This window comes from Heterodontus francisci, chromosome 2 (genome assembly GCF_036365525.1).
Source record: "Heterodontus francisci isolate sHetFra1 chromosome 2, sHetFra1.hap1, whole genome shotgun sequence".
NCBI classification, from domain to species: Eukaryota; Metazoa; Chordata; class Chondrichthyes; order Heterodontiformes; family Heterodontidae; genus Heterodontus; species Heterodontus francisci.
In genome coordinates, this window is record NC_090372.1 from 96456464 (window position 1) to 96474171 (window position 17708).

The 17708-nt window shown below is 45.1% G+C and overlaps 1 protein-coding gene across 6 annotated transcripts in view; it reads right to left on the reverse strand.

Annotated features, from left to right (window-relative positions):
• The window catches only part of LOC137345699 (ATP-dependent translocase ABCB1-like), a 165482-nt gene that overhangs the window by 83291 nt on the left and 64483 nt on the right, over positions 1–17708 (reverse strand). For all 6 annotated transcript variants that reach the window (XM_068008965.1, XM_068009000.1, XM_068008993.1 and 3 more), the window contains exons 8-10: positions 7544–7668; positions 7280–7454; positions 4887–5000 (exon numbers count right to left, since the gene is read on the reverse strand). In XM_068008965.1, the coding sequence (XP_067865066.1) occupies positions 4887–5000; positions 7280–7454; positions 7544–7668 (414 nt within the window). The remainder of the gene's footprint in view (positions 1–4886; positions 5001–7279; positions 7455–7543; positions 7669–17708) is intronic.

A 17708-nucleotide genomic window follows, 5' to 3' on the forward strand; every position in this document is an offset into this window, starting at 1 on the left:
TACACACCCTCTTTTTGTTTTTAAGTTCTACCCAAATCGCCTCATTTGAGGAACCTTCTAAGATATCATCCCTCCTTACTGCAGTAATTAACTCCTTGATCAACAGTGCAATACCTATTCTAACATTCTTCCCAGAACCTCAACACTTACCTCTCTCAGTCTTTCCTTCCTTCTACAAGCTTTGGGATTTTGAACTGAAGCTGATCACCATCTAATCACTAAAACTCATATTTACTTTACCCTTTCCACTTTGATGGTGTCCTGTATTATGGGCCTTGCCCTTCTATAAGAATCTATAAATTACTCCTCCTGGTGTTGAGCTTTGCATGACAGGAGTGCTAATTTATGAAATCTACTCATTATTCTACATCTAGTCATTTTTTTCCTAAGCTGGAAACCTTGACAGTGACGCTGCTGGACAAAACGTTTCTATCTCCTAGTATTGATAACCCTTACCTTCATGAAAACATTCTCAATTATAAAATATAAGGGTTGAATTTCTAAAATATTTCGGATTTTCACAGATCATCCAAAGACCATCAGGAGAACCCCTGCTGAAATTCAACAACATCATTTTTTAATAAACACCTTGCTAGACACCTGGCGTAATGCACTGGAGATGAAATGCTTCTGCTGAGGGATCAATGCATTCTGCTTCCTTGGATGCTTGAGATCCTCCCCAGGATTGAGCCATCGACTTGAAGAGGAGTGAATTAACCTAAGCCTGGATGTTAGTCAGATCCTGTTGTAGTTGAGCATGGGATGCTTCATTATCAGAGGAGTTGTAAAGGGAGCTTTACTCTTAACATTATGACAGAGTGAAGGTCATTGGTGAAGCAGCTGAAGATGTTTGGACTGAAGACATTGCCTTGAGGAGCTCCTGCTGCAAAGTCCTAGAGCTACGATAATTGGTGTCTGACAGCTATGAACATTTTCCCAGGTATGATGCCTGCCAAAGGAGTGTTTTCCCTTTGATCCCCATCAATCTAAGTTTTGCTATGTCTCCTTGGTGTCATACTCAGTCAAATGCTGCCTTGATGTCAAGAACTTTCTTCTCTCCTCTGGCATTCTCCTTTCGAGTGCACTTCTGGATCAAGGTGCTGAGGTCTAAAGTGGAGTTCTTCTGGTGAGACTCAAAATGAACACCAGTGAAGAGGTTATTGGTGAGTAGGTGCTGTTTGAAGACATTATTGATGACTCATTCCATCATTTTTCCAATGATTGGGAGGAGTTTGATAGGGCAGTAATTAACTGGGTTAGATGTATCCTGTTTTTGAGGAGAAGGCATACCTGGGTAATTTTGCCAAATTTGTCTTGGGCCTCAAGCTGGTATTGACCTGCATGCAGCAGAATCACTCGACCACTGTTGTGGGTGCAATTCAAATTTTTCTCCCATCGAGAATAACATCTTACAGCCAACATTTTGGACCAGGTCATCCGACTTTAATGCTTTAAAATGTTTTAACAGCAAAATTTCCTTCAAGCAATTTTAGATGAAAACTCTTTTTCAAATTCTAGGTCAACTCCTCTGCACCCAAGCAATGCAAGATAACATTTATTTCTTCCCTTTGTTTAGCCTGTATGTTAGTCAACCCATAATAACCTATTAGCATATGACCAATACTGCTGTGAAAAAATAATTTTTAAAAGATGAAAATAATATGTTAACTTTATTCAGTAGCAGAATTCTTGACGCCCTAGCTTTTACTCGAGCTGCATTCTTTCACTTGGCATTGTTGGTGGTATTGCAGTCGTTACATTACTGGACTAGAAATCTAGAGGCTTGGTCGGCTAATCCAGAGGACGTGGCCTAGAAATTTGTTGGCGCAGTGCCTGCTTTGCATGCATAAAGCATTCAGTATGGTAGGCGTCGTACGCACATTCCACAATAGAAGTGCTCTGCCTGCTATATTGGAAAAGGCTACTGTACAGGTGTCCAAGGCCCACACCTGAAACAGGTATCAGCCATGCATACTGTGGTCAGTATTCTCAGTAGCTTGGCAGTCAAACCAGCAATTCTTAAGGAGGTTGCCTCCCAAAAGGATGAATTTCGGGTGATCCTCAAGCTAATTTATATGGGCAACGTTGCAGTTATACTTTCTGTTTTATGCCCATAGTTGGGTGCTGACCAATTTCTCGCTATTCAGTGTTTGGAGTTATCCTTGTAATTCTTCTCTGAATTTTCACTCTCAGTTCTGGATTTTTTTGACCATTTCTCCCTGTAAAGAATCTAGATGTGAGTTATTTAAAAATATGGTTTCAAGTTAGTCAATCACTCCCTCAAATATCTATCTAATCCTCCCTTAAATGTTTCCATACTATCTACTGTAACTCCACTCTTTCCCAAGCTAGTTCAATCCACAAATTCACTACTCTCTGCATATGGTTAAATCTGAACTCTCTGTGCAGGTTCCCTTTCCTAAACTTTAACCAATGTTCCCAGTTTTGGAGTTTGTGGTAATCTTGCACATATTGGGTGGAATCGTCTGCACTTAATCCCTGCTGAAACAGCAGGACTATTTGCTGGTCTGGTACCTGAATGGTGGAGGAGTGGGCTTTGCCATGGCTCTTTCCCAGAGTAATGACATTAGCATACCACCTTTGGGTTCCCCAACCAAAGAGGGCAGGCAGGATGACACACTGAATCTGTCAAAGGAAGGATTCCTAATTTAAAGTGACCCTGGCATGGGTTTGAATGTGCCAAATGGACTTGGATTTTTGAAACTGCAGCAACCATAGGAACGGAGGGAAGACCTGGAAAAGTTGCCCCCACCCCACCCCGGGTCTCTCACTCTTACCTGGAGGTCCTGCTGTGGGATCTGAGGGGCTGCAGTGAGGTGAGATCTCCCAAGCTCAGGAGGAAGAGGACAACCTCTCCAACCAAGCAGGCGTGGATGGAATTGGATGAGGAAGTCAGTAGCAGGAGTGTGGTCCCTCCAACCTGCAGACAGTATACCAGGAGGATCTAGGACCTCAAGAGGGCATGACAGGTGAATGGCATAATGCTTTCAGGTGCCAATCCCCACACTCTGACTTTCCCAGCATTCTCCTGCACGACACTCCTCAGAACACCTTGCAGCCCCCTCATTCCTCACACTTCAGGCACCTCACATCCCCATCTTAGCTGTCAACACTCAAACACACCTGCATCTTAGTGCCCTTTCACCCCCATCCCTCACAGTCACCATCCACAAATGGTATCATTCCTTCTTCTCCACACAAGCAATTTTGAATACTCACACCTCTCTGGCTTCTCTCCTTGCAGAAGAAGAAAGCACACAATTTGGCGAGAAGCATAGACTTGGGAGTGGGGAGGGTGGGGAATGGTGTTGGCAGGAGGTGAGGGTGGCCCTCCAGTGACTGGTTCCTATCTGCCATTGGCAATGCAATCCCATCTTCTACACTGAGAGAGGTCTTATTCCTCGAGTCTCCTGAGGCACTACTGCTCAAACATGTAGATAGAGCTGAGCCTTTGCCTGGTGATCCTGTGTCGGGGTCTCACTTCCTTTCACCTGGATCTTGGTCCTGTGGAGGGGCATGCGGCTGAGGAGAAGGTAGCTGGTGCTGCTGCTGGGGCGGATCCTGCTGTTGGTGGTGGTGTTGGTAGTGGTGTTGCTTCTGCTGTTGTTCCTCATCAGAGGTGCAAGGTGGAGCTGTGTAAGCTGCTCCCATGCCATGGTGAATTCTGGCTGTTGAAGGTAAGTGAAGTGCTAGACAGGTGAAGTGCCTTCCAAGAAGTTGGCAATAACCTGGGAAAATTCCCCCTATTGTGTTTAATTTATCTATTCAAATCATCAATCCAATTGAAGGATGATGTCCAAAACTGAGCACAGTATTCTAATAACTTTTGGAGGATCAGAATACTTAGTTTTAACTTACAACCATAAGTTTTGAACATATGATTTAGGAGCAGGAGTAAGCCACTCGGCCCTTCGAGCCTGCTCCGCCATTCAATACGTTCATGGCTGAACTGATTACTCCACATTTTCACTTACCCCCAATAACCTTTCACCCCCTTGCTTATCAAGAATCTATCTACCTCTGCCTTAAACATATTCAAAGACTCTGCTTCCACCGCCTTTTGAGGAAGAGAGTTCCAAAGACTCATAACCTTCAGAGAAAAAATTTCTCCTCATCTCTGTCTTAAATAAGCGACCCCTTGTTTTTAAAACAGTGGCCCCTAGTTCTCGATTCTCCCACAAGGGGAATCATCCTTTCCACATCCACCCTGTCAAGACCCCTCAGGATTTTATATTTTCAATCAAGTCGCCTCTTACTCTTCTAAATTCCAGCGGATACAAGCCTAGCCTGTCCAATTTTTCCTCGTAGGACAGCCCGCCAATCCCAGGTATTAGTCTAGTAAACTCAAGACTCATCCTGGTATTTGTAGATAACATCTTTACATTGATTAGATATTTTCAGTGAAAAGTCAATAATCATGCTATTTCCTTTTGCAGCTCTGGTAATATACATCCAGTCATTGTATTCAAATTGCATATTTTATGTGCTTACTTGCATCAGCTTATTTAAAACCATTTGCTATTTCTTAGCCCATTTTTTTATTTACCCAATTCCATTTGAATCAATCTCTGTTTATCACTCATCCCCATTAAACTAAATGAGATTCACAGCTTTTATTTCTTTCCAAAGGAAGATTGAACAGGATAAATTAACATACTTGAGCCAACAAATATATCTAATGGAACTGTGCAAATGCTGCAGTTTGCATTATAGAACTACATTACCCCAAAATACATAAAATTTGTTTTTATTCTTCTTATAATAAAATTGCTGTAAAATCTTTTCCATCTAGTATATTACCAACCAATTGCTGCCATCTTAACATATAGCACAGTAGAAACACAATTTCTCATTTCCTTCTTTACCTCATCTAGTATTTTATAGATTTCAAATGCAGCTCCTCTGGCATTGGAAAATGCTTCAATATAGGGTGCTGCTTGCCCAACAGAAAATGTTCCAAAGGTGACACAGAAAAAAATCTAAAAATATAGATGAGACACAAGTTAGAAATATGACTTATAAAACATTTCAAATACGGTTTTAAATGATCCATGTTACTGAAAAGTGTTATTAGAGGTAGAATTGGTGAATGTCACGTTCACAAGAATGCATGTGCTGTCAACAAAATGGAGGACAAGACTCATGACCCTCAGCATCTCTTGCATTCAAATCCACATCTGTGTCTACTCAGACTGAAAACTAATTAAGCCCCGTCTACATGGAAATGCGACTGTCACATGTGAGCTATACTCAAACACAATGAGACAAGACCTTTCTCAGACTTCTGGACTCTAAACAACCTTCATTACAATGGAGTGTGAACCACCCTCATCTCAGAATGGGGCCATCATTAAGACCATTAAACAGAACAGTTGGAAACTTGAAGTCACATGGGCAAAACCAACCCTTGTAAAATTCACCTTAAGAGGTAATCATTTTGAGGAACAAAGGGGGAGTCTTTTCAGGACAGTACTAAAGACAACAACATCAGTCTGGTTTGTCCTCAGCCACACAGTACAACAAACTGCTATTTTTGAATTCCAGCAGGACTGAGAGAGAGAGGCTGAGAGAGAGAGGGAGGCTGAGAGAGAGTGAGAGACTGAGACTGAGACTGAGACTGAGACTGAGACTGAGACTGAGAGAGAGAGAGAGAGAGAGAGAGAGAGAGATTGAGAGATTGGTTCCAGCCAACGCAGTTGAGCCCTGCTAATACGAGCTGGACGCCAGCTTCAGCAGAGACAAGAGTTCCTTTGTAAAAATGACTTCTACCAGTGAGAATTGACTTAAGACATCAACACCGTCTTCATCCCAAAGTGAACCACCAGGAGACTGCAACAGCCCAATGATTACCAGACAACCAGCAAACAGGCTTGCAACTTTAAATTTACATTCTGAGGGGATCCCACAGGTTATTCCTGAAACAACAGACTTTCACAACCTGAACTCTCAACACCTCTAACCCTGTACTTTCTATCTATCTTCTTTTGAGAGTGCATGCGTGCATGAGTGGTGTTGTGAACATTTTCAGGGCATGAGTATTGTTAAATAAATATTTAATCTGCTGTCTTAAACCTACAAGAAAACCTGTCACTGGCCGTTTATTTGGCAAATAAAACACAAGGGGTTAAAACACTAGTAACAAAAACACTTGCTGTGGTCACTTGAGAGGTGAACAGTGGAAACCAGCCGCACCATCACCCACCTGGCCATTACAGGAAAGATAAAAAAATATAGGGGGTAATTTGCTACTTTGGCAGAGGTGACAAACTAGAGTATTGAATTGGCTGACTGTGCTAGACCACACCCAATTCTCCTTTCCACTGACTTCAACAAAAAGGTGTATGATGCATGGAAGATCCTCTACTGCCTGTTTTCCATCCCTGCCAAAGTTGAAAATTATCCCCATACATTTTTAAAAATATTTTTTTTAAATAGTACAGAAATGCATTTCTAGTACTGCAAAAGGCTGCCATTTTGCTCTAGCCAATCTGGATCCATCTTGTATAGCACGATACAATGAAAGACTACCAGCTTTACCACTTATAAGAAGCATGGAGGTACCATTGTCAATGTTATGGGAATAGTTCTCTTTAGGAAGGTATTAAAATGCTGGATAGTGTGTGTGCATGAACAGACAGATAAGATCAAATTTGGTTATAAGGTGCCTCACAATTGAACTGCTAGGTAACATTCACCATGTAGGCTTATTTATGAAGAAAAGTGACTTGATCAAGTTTACAAAATTTATCTGGCATCCATAGAACCGAAAAGCTATAGGAGTTAGCATCTTGAAAAGGGAAAATTGAAGAGGTGGAAATAAAAATTGGGAGAGATGCTATTGCCCATTTTACTCTAAGGGCAAGTGGGGTCTACCTTTCCCCCCACCCTCTATTGTCCATAAGCCATGCAACATCTCCAAAAAAGCAGGCAGAGCAACTTGCGCCTAGGCTGCCACCATGGCCACTTTAGCAAATATACAAAGGTGATCTGTGGACATTGCTTCCTCTGGTTTTTCTTCATGGAGAAGGAAGCATTCAGCAATATGGGGAACTGAACCTGTGGTGGAACTCTCCTCAGTCCCATTTATTGGTATTCAAAGCAGCTGCCATCCTGCCACCAAAATGAAAAGTTACTTAAAATAAGGAGAAAAAGTACTTCAAAACTGAATTTTTTAAAAAAGGAATACAACTCATTTAAAATTAGACAATGTGATATCAGTTAAGCTGCAAAGTTGTTTTAAATATATTACTGTACTTACAGTAAGGACTGTTCCAATGGTGTATCCTGAGTTCTCAAGAACCAAAATGGTTCCATACCAAAATCCAATTGCATAAGATCCAAATATTATAAAGTAGGCAAACCCAACAGCCAGATTGGCAGTAATAGCCTTCTTTATACCAATCTTCTTTGCTTCTCCCAAATTCTTATGGTACCTTGAGAAGATATGAAGAGTGGGAAAAATTAAGTTTTACAATTAAACGATAAATTCACCTTGTTAAGTCTCAAGGTTCGCCAAGCAGACCTTTCAGTTTCTTTCTTTTGCCCTCCAAAGGCCACCACTGTTCGGATTGCCCCCAACACTTCTTCTGCAACTGCTCCAGCTTTTGCATAAGCTGTCATCTCCAGGCTGGTGAATGAGACCGTAAGCTGAACATAGAGAACATTGAAACTGAGGTCATAAATACAGGTACTCTTAAAATAGTTATCTTCTTGCTGCAAATTATCAATAATTCTGAAGACAAAGTTACATTTTTCACCCTGAAATTATAACAGGTAATAAATAATCTGTAATACAAGAAGTCAGTAACAATAACAATAACTTGTAATTATATTTAATTTTTAACATAATAAAGTGTCTCAATGAGCTTCACAGAAACATTATAAGACAAACTATGACACCACAGGGAGATATTAAGGCAGATGACTAAAAGCTTGATCAAACAGGTAGGTTTTTAGGAATTACTTAAAGGAGGAAAGTGAGATGGAGAGGTTTAGGGAGGGAATTCCAGAGTTTAGGGCCTAGGCAGCTGAAGGCATTGTCAGCAATGGTGGAGCGATTAAAATCAGGGATACTCAAGAGGCCAGAATTAGAATTAGAGGAGCACACGTATCTCGTAGGATTGTAGGGCTAGAGGAGATTACAGAGATAGGGAGGGGCAAGGTCATGGAGGAATTTGAAAACAAGCGTGAGAATTTTATACTTGAGGCGTTCCTTAACCGGAAACCAGTGCAGGTCAGTGAACACAGGGGTGATGGGTGAATGGAATTTGGTGCAAATTAGGACACGGGCAGTAGAGCTTTGGATGAGCTCAGGTTTATGAAGGGTACAATGTGGGAGGCAGTCCCGGTTTGCATTAGAATACTCAATTCTGGAGGTATCAAAAGTATGGAGGAGAGTTTCAGCAGCAGAATAGCTGAAGCAGGAGCGGATTGGGTGAGGTTACGGAAGTGGAAATAGGAAGTCTTAGTGACGACGCAGATATGTGTTTGAAAGCTCATCTCAGGGTCAAATATGACAGCAAGGTTGTGAACAGTCTAATTCAGCACAGATGGATGGAGTCAGTGGCGAGGGAGTAAAGTTTGTGGTGGGGATCAAAGACAATGGCTTCAGTCTTCCCAATATTTAATTGGAGGAAATTTCTGCACCTCCAGTACTGGATGTCCGACAAGTAGTCTGACAATTGTCACGCACACCAGAAGTGAAATCATACAAATTATGGAGTAACTCTGAAGAGAAGTGAACCTTTATTTTAAAAAGTAAACAATGATCCAAAATGTCCACCGAAGAAAAAGGGATTGGCTTTGTGTATTCAAATTGTCTGACAAAGAAAAAAGGAAATATCTTCAAAGCAAAGAGGTGTCAATTGCACCCCATCCTAAAACATTCTGGAATTGAATGTCTTCTTCTAAAACAAATAAGGCATGAAGTAGCCACATCCTGGGCCATTGTGCAATCACCATAGGGAAGAGATCAATACGTCTCCTACTATGAGGTGAGAAGTGGCACAGCTTTACATTAAGAAAAACAGCCTAAAGCCAGAGAGAGAGAAAAACTACATCCAGCAGCTTGTTTTCCAGCAAGCCAGAAGGCACGTGCCTTGCTGTAGAAGCCTCCATCTTCATGAGACAATAGTGACCCAGAAGTGATACACTGTCTTCAACTGAACTTTCAATCAAGAAAGGAATCTACAACCATCTGTGGCCTGCAGCCATCGGGAACTTGATTTCAAAGAGAATTCAACACATTTATTGTGACCATCACCACCCACCCCCCCCCCCCCCCCGCCCCCCCAATCCCCACCCAGTGAAAAATCACTTTCCCTTTTTCCCTCTCTATCTGTCTCTTGTGTGTATGTGTGTGTGCGCGCGCATCAGCGAATGCTGTTGTGACAATTTCGGGATAAGGCATATTGTTCAAAAACAAATGATTTTCTGTTTTTGAAAACCTGTTGCTGTCTGTTTATTTGAAAAAAATAAAGCACCAAGGGTTTAAACCCTAATAACAAAACATGTACTGCCATCAGGTGGGGAGTTGTGAGTGGGAACCACCCACATTGCACTACGTGGCTGTAACACAGTTTAGTGATTGTGGACCAGTTGAGAGGGGTAGTCGTGAGCAAAGGCTCGGTGTTGTCAGCATACTTGTGGAAACTGACGTGTTTTCAGGTGATGTTGCCAAGGGGAAGCATGTAGATGAGAAACAGAAGGAGGCCAAATATAGATTCTTGGGAGACATTCCAACAGTGCATTATCTGCAAACTACAAAAAAGAGGTTTGATCCTTGGCACTTTTTCACCAATTCCAACTTCAAACTAACGGGAAACAATGACCCTCCCGGGACACCCTATCCTCCTGGACTTTATAACCACCCCCAACCCCACCTCTCTGGGACTTGCAGCCTGGCCCTACAATGCCGTCTCACTTACCTGAAGTCCGGGGTTCCAGTGCAGGGCCTGGGTCCAAGGCATCTGCAGTACCAGTGGCGCTGCCGATACTACTGAACTGCCAGCCCTGTGATTGGCCGGCAGCTCTTGGAGGCGAGATCCCCCTCTTTAAAGGGTCAGAGATCCCGGCGTCAGAAACATCGTCTGCGGAACAACAGAGGATCGTGCCAGGGGAGCGTGAAAGGGCCGAGGCAGGGATCTCGCCTCCTCCACAAAATCCAGCCCAGGGTGTGATCACAAAAATCAAGGCTGAAACCCCAGTGCAATACTGAGGGAATGCAGCACTGCCAGAGGTGCCATCTTTCACGAGGCATTAAACCTTAGCCCAGTCTGCCTTCTGGGGTGGAGGTAAAAGATTCCGTGGGGGAATTTTACGCTCACCTCCATGGCGGGTTTGGAGGCAGGGGAGAGCATAAAATCTGGTGGGATGATGGTGGGGGTGGGGGAGCGGGTGGGTGTTCTGCCACCAACCCACCTCTGCCAAAATTTAGTCCAGGGCGGGTAGGCCTGTGCACTACCTGCCCACCCCACCACTAATTGAGGCCTGTAATTAGGCAATTAATCCCCAATTAAGGGCCTCATTCTGCTGCTGTCGCAATTAGCGTAAGGCGAGTGGCCCTGCCTCTGTGCAGGAGGCACGGCACAAAAAAACCATGTGGGCTACTTCTGTGCTCCGGGGTGGGGGCTGTAGGTCCCTTGTTAAAAAGCACTTCGTGCCTGAACGAAGGACCTGGCATCAGGAAGTGGTGGGGGGTTCGGGGGTGGCAGTGGGGTTTCTCACTGGGAGCTAAGCCCTGGCCCCTGCTAGCAACCCCCCTACACCACCCTCCCCTATGACCTCCCCTCACCCTGTGAGACCCCTCCTGCCCTGACCTACATCTGGCCTAGGTCCATTGACACTCCTGGACCTCCGGTAGGCGCTCCTCCGGCAGCTGCACCGCCTCCATGGTGGTGCTACTCAGTGGAAGAGTTGCCGGCCTCTGATTGGCAGGCAGCTCTTCGAGGGTGGGCCTTCCAACAATGGGGTCCTTGATCCTGTAGAATGCCCGCCATTGTCTACTTAAGTGCCTGATTGATGCTAGATTCGGCAGGCCTTATGGAGAAGAGGCAACATGAGGGTCTTGCCGTCGCTTTTTCTGTACATCGAGACCCCCACCACAAGCATTAAATGCTGGCCCGTGACACTATTTTTAAGAAGAGTAGGAGAGTTATCCCTGGTGTCCTGGTCAATATTTAGCCTTTGCTGAACATGGCGAGAACAGTTTATCTGGTCATTATCACATCGCTGTTTGTGGGAGCTTGCTGTGCACATACTGGCTGCTGCATTTCCTACATTACAACAGTGATGCCACTTCAAAAGTACTTCATTGGCTGTAAAGTACTTTGGAACATCCTGTGGTCATGAAAGGAGCTATGTAAATGCAAGTCTTTCTTTTGTTCTTTTGGTGAATTTGCATTGAACCCCACTCCAAGGCCAATATATACTTCCTGAGGTGTACTGCCCAGAACTGAATGCAGTACTCCAGATGTGGTTTACCATATAAACACCACAGAGAGACACTGACGATAGCTTAGAAGTGGCAGTTGGGAAATATTAATGGAACAAATGCTCATTTGAAATTGTTCCGTCCACTATTTTAGCAGAGATATCAATCAATTTATAATAATAGGTTAATATTTTCATGTTGCAAAAATGTAATTTTTGATATTATTCAATGTTTAACTTATTTTTTGGACTGCTTGGAGCAGCATGTAATGACTGAACAAGCAAGGCATGTTGTCAGGAGAAATTTATCAGTTCAGATCTGACACTTCAATGACCATCTATGCCCAGGGTAGGCAGGGCCAAAGATGCGTGTGAATCACTGTAAAGCCTCAGACCTGTCCCTCCTCCGCACTTCTAGCAAAGTGACGACAACAGAACATTGGAAACTGCAAGGAAATTCTGAGACACTGGGCAGCATTTTGTATTTTGGGTCAGGATCCTGACATCGAGGTCAAACGTGGGTCCTGACCCCGCACCATTTTAGAAGTGATCACCTAACATGGATTTTGCCTGGATTGGCCAATTAGTGGCCAGAGGGCACGTTCGCCATGCAATTAAGGACAGCAGGCAGGCTCTCAAAGCTGGAAGACCAATAGGAGACCCTCCAGCATGAAAGGAGCTACAGCCGGTATCTTGGTGCCTCTATCTTCAGGTGCTGTCTCAGCAACTTTTAAGAATTTGAAATAAAAAATAGCCACAGCTGCTGGCCACCATTGTGGATTGGGAACCTGTGGGCAGGAAGGTGGTGGCCAGGGGGGGTCGGTGGGGCCTCAATGGCATCCTGGAACACAGGCCCCCTGATCTGCCACCAGGAGGCTGTCTCCAGGCAGCTGCTGTGCTCCTGATGCCATGGGTGGGCGGGGGGGCCTGCAGACCAACTGGAAAGTTCCAGTTGGCCTCTGATAATTGGCCTTAATTGGCCTTTAAATTACCTTAACTAGCTACCCGCCACTTGCCGGGGGCGGGGGGGGGGCGGTGGGGGGGGGCGGGTGGCGTGTTGGGGGTGGTGGTAGCCATTCCATCTGGCCTCCAGGAAAATGGTTCAGGAGTTAGACGGTGGCGGAAAACTGGCACACTGGCCAGCTGCACAAAATTGCTCTCCCTCAGCTCTGTTCCAGCCCCCATAACGGGGCAAAATCCTGCCCACTATCTGGAAAAGTACTCAAAAATAAGTTTGTTTTGATGTCAAAAATGTGGATCAGAAATGCCAGCCATGGCTTGTGGTAGGACTCTCAATGATGAGTCAGAAATTGTGAGTTTATTATGAGTGCATAGTTAAGGTTGACTTTTCAGCACAGTACTGACAGACTGCTGCACTTTGAGAGGTGCCATCTTTTAGAGGAGATTAAATCCGAATGCCCTCTCAGTTGGATATAAAAGATCCCATGACGCTAATAAAAGAAGAGCAGGGGAGTTCTTCCAGTGTCCTGGCCAAGATTTATCCCTCAACCAATATCACTACAACAAATTATCTGAATACTGTTTGTGGGCCTTTCTGTGCACAAATTGACTGCCGTGTTTCCCTACATTACAACAATGACCACAATCCAAAAGTAGTTAATTGGCTGTAAAGTGCTTGCAGATGTTCTAAGGCCGTGAAAGCATCGATATAAACACACATCGTCTTCTTGATTAATCAACCCAGGGATCATTATTTGAGATCCCAAACATCTTATTCTATTTTCAAAGATGGGCATGTTGTTCCTCAGAACTACTTTAGGACTGCTTGCTACATATGCCATTATATTTAATTTTGCCAATCGCATCCACAGCCAGTCAAATTACAAGATGCCTTTGGTCACACATTAAAGTATGGGCCACCACCTGGAAGAATAACTTTGGGCAGAATTTTACCGGCCCTTTGGCGACAGGAATGGAGGCGGGGAGGCAGGACCCTGGTATAATGATATGGGCCCATATTGGGCACTGGCACTCCGACGTGTTCCTGCCAACAACTATTTTTGCTGGATGCGGGTGGCAGGACGGATCAGTGCTTGACACATCAGTGGCGAGTAATTAAAATCATTAAACAGCCAATCGTCATGTATTTTCCTACTTTTTTCCAATTTTAACAATGGCAACCAGGATGCAGAGGCTCTGAGTAACGCCTACTCAAAGGAAGTGAGATCTGAGCGTCAATTGAGTTGTGCAGGGAACAGGCAGCCATGATGTGAAGCTGTCTGCAGGCTGTGTCTTCAAGACGTTATGCATTTAAGATTGGAGGCACTGCACAGTATAGGGCCAAAGTGAAATGGTGTTAGTGTAAGGGTATTTCCCAGGCCCACAGCAGCCACTGGAGGCAGGACAAGGTTCTGAGAGGGTTATCACAATTGAGGCTTTGTCTGGCTGTGGGGTAAAATGCTTTCAAACTTTGACTCCTCCAGTAAGGAGGAGACTGGCACAGAGATGGGGATACAGCCACATGGAGTGCCTGTGCAGCAGCCAGAGGAGTTCCAGAGGGTTGAGCCAACCATTGGACATGGGCAGTGAAGGCACATGGGGGCAAGAGGGCAGCCTCATGGTCACAGGTCTACCCAGCTCAAAGGTATACCTGAGAGGCTCAGCTTCATCGGAAAGTCCGAACATCAGTGTCTACAACCAATGTCTACGAAGACTGCAGTTATGAAGAAGGGTCGCTGACTTGAAACGTTAACTCTGCTTCTCTCTCCACAGATGCTGCCAGACCTGCTGAGCGTTTCCAGCGTTTCTTGTTTTTATTTCAGATTTCCAGCATCCGCAGTATTTTGCTTTTAATCGACGAAGACTGCATCTGTCCAGGGAGGTGGTGGCGCAGCTGTGTGATATGCTGGAGCAGGAGTTGATGCCATTGGGAAGTGGTGGACACCCAATGCCAGTAGCCTTAAAGGGGACATTGGCACTTAACATTTTCACTTGTGATTCATTTCAGGGATTGTCTGGCGATCTATGTGGCATTGTTCAGTCAGTGGCCCATCACTGCATAAAGGAGGTCAAGGATGCCACGTACCGTCGGGCTGGACAATATATCAAGTTCGCAACTGAACAAGCCAGTCAGGCTGAGAGAGCAGTCGGTTTTGGGGCCATAGCTGGACTTTCCCAGGTGCAGGGGTTCATTGACTGTTCATGTGGCCATCAAGGCTCCCTCAGCGCAACTAAGCACCTTTGTGAAGAAGGGGATCCACTCCCTGAATGTTCAAGTCGTCAGTAAGCGGATCATGCAGGCATGTGCAAGGTTTCCAGGAAGCTGCCAGAACTCATACATCCTTAGACAGTCCCAATTGCCTCAACTCTTCAGGCCACCCGAACGTCTTCATGGCTGGATACTGGGGGACAAAGGGTATCCAGTGAAGTGCATGGTTTCTGGGCAAGTAATGAATTTAATGGATAGGCTAATGACAGCCTTCCTGCCCAGAGGTCAATTGAGTCCCTTAACTGGCCTATTAACCGTCACTTAAGGGCGTCTTCTGCCGTTGCTGGGATCTAACCACTGGCGAAGATGCCTCCGCTACACAGAGAGGGTGCCTTGTAAAATGAGGCACATTCTCTACAGGCTTGACGTAGGGATTCCCTCCTTCATGGGCGATCTGTGGCCCATGGAGGACACCCACCAGCAAAACCTCAAACTTCATGGACCCCCCCCTCCCCATGGACTTCACATGTGCCGCACCACCCTCCCCTCACCAGGCCCTTCCCGACTGACCCTGGCGACCCTGTCTCACTTACCAAAGGTCTGGTGTTCCAGGTCTGCCTGTGATTGGTGGGATACTCCTTTTAAAGGGATGGAGATCCTGGCGTCGGAAACTTTGCCTCTGGATCACTGGAGGATCACGCCAGGGGGGTGCAAAAATGTCAAGGGGGGGCTCCCCCCACCTTTTCAGCCCAGCATCAGGAGCTCGTCACCTCCACACGATCCCGGCCTACATGTGCAACGAAGTTGACCGATATGAGTGTATCTGCGCTGGTGGAGGGTGTGCTGGAATAAAGTGGTGCAGTGTCTTGAGATGGCATTACGTACTCTGAATTTTCCAGTGTTCAGGAGCCCTGGTCTGTTCCTCATCTGCCGCTGTACCTGGTGGAAAGGCATGATTTACATGAACAGCTGCTCCATCAACAAAGCCCTGGTATCCCCCCTTAGTCAGGATCTTCCAGTGGTGTTCAAGGCCTCTGCAGCTGCCAACAGGCACACATAGTCCAGAAAATATTGGACGCAATCATTGCTTTACTCGTTCTCCATAGTTTCCACACCTGCCATGGCCTCAGCGATAGGCTGCCCTGCTGTGACCCGTCCAATTTTCATGACTTTCTCCTCCATTGGCATCACCACGGCGATGAAAGGCACTCCACCTCCAGTTTGTTGGCATTCTGAGCATGCTTCTCCTTCAAGGACCGACATATGCAGCGCAACTCCCATCTCATGGTTGGTCACTCTGAGGCACTATAAATGTATAGCACCATGCCGCTAAGATGGCATTGTGAGGCAGCCACTCAGCCATTTCAATGCAGCATTCACCCGTGACTGACTATGGGGTTCAGGTGCATTTGAACTGGGTGTCTCAACGTGGATATGGTGGCTGCTGCTGTTCCATGCATGGGTCTACCATCTGACCTCACATTTCATGGGATTCCAGTTTGCAACTCTAAACTCCACTCACCTTTCCAGAACACAGCAGATCATTAAATCTCTTCCTGCACTGGATCCAGCCTCTTGCAATTACCCAACAGCTGCTTATTATTTATTATGTCTGTCAGCTCCAGCGATGCTTTCTTGGTGAGTCTTGCTGGCCTCTCCTCCCATCTGCTGGAAAGAGGACATCTCTCCATTACTAACTGCAGGAGTGCTTCTAAGGAGGCATCGCTGAACCGTGGAGCAATCCTTCCTCATTCTGAAGCCATTCTTCCATTGCTGTAGACCCCTTTCTTTCTGCTTGTGTCTGCAGCCTGCTTGATTGTTGCAAATGTGCCTTTAAAAATAGCTGCCTGGGAGCTGCTGGCACTAGGACCTGCCTGCCACTGTTAATTAGCCAGCTCGCCCATCTGCCAGCCCTTAATTGTCGGAAGTCCCACCGCCCGACTTTGTGTGCTGCCGACCTGCATTTCAGCCCTAGGTCAGGCTGCCTGTCTGATCAGTAAAATTCTGCTGCCTTTGGAACATTTGAGAAAGGGGAAGCATCTTTCATTGATTGGAGTCCTCTGGTATTGACAAGTTGGTGGAAAGAGACCATCAGTCTAAATTATATTGACAGCCGAAGGGAGCCTTCAGATAAACTTCAGACAGAGAGAGCAGTCCATATACAAACAAAGGTTGCAAAGCTATTTGGTTTCAAAGTTAACACTTGACTGGCAGTGAAGTAGCTAATATATGTTGACAGTAAGTTATCTTCTGTATTAATGTCCATGTTCACAGAGAAAGTGAGTTGTGTTTTCATTGATTTTAATTCAGAGGGCTGAAAACAGCGGAGGCCCTAGAGGAGTATAGAAAGTATAGGGGGGTACTTAAAAAAGCAATTAGGAGTGCGAAGAAGGGGCATGAAGAAACACTGGCGGGCAAGATACAGGAAAATCCCAAGGCGTTTTATAAGTATATTACGGACAAGAGGATAACCATGGAAAGAGTAAGGATCAAAGTGGCATTCTGTGTGTGGAGTCAGAGGATGTAGGTGAAGTTTTAAATGATTACTTTTCATCTGTATTCACTATGGAGAAGGAAGATGTAGGTGTAGAGATCAGGGAGGGGGATTGTGATATACTTGAACAAATTAGCATTGAAAGGGAGGAGGTATTAACGGTTTTAGCGGGCTTAAAAGTGGATAAATCCCCAGGCCCAGATGGGATGTATCCCAGGCTGCTATGTGAAGCAAGGGAGGAGATAGCAGGGGCTCTGACACAAATTTTCAAATCCTCTCTGGTCACAGGAGAGGTGCCAGAGGACTGGAGGACAGCAAATGTGGTACCATTATTCAAGAAGGGTAGCAAGGATAAACCAGGTAATTACAGGGCAGTAAGTCTAACATCAGTGGAAGGGAAACTATTGGAAAAAAATTCAGAGGGACCGGATTAATCTCCACTTGGAGATGCAGGGATTAATCAGGGATAGTCAGCATGGCTTTGTCAGGGGGAGATCATGTCTAACAAATTTGATTGAATTTTTCGAGGAGGTGACTAGATGTGTAGATGAGGGTAAAGCAGTTGATGTAGTCTACATGGACTTCAATAAGGCT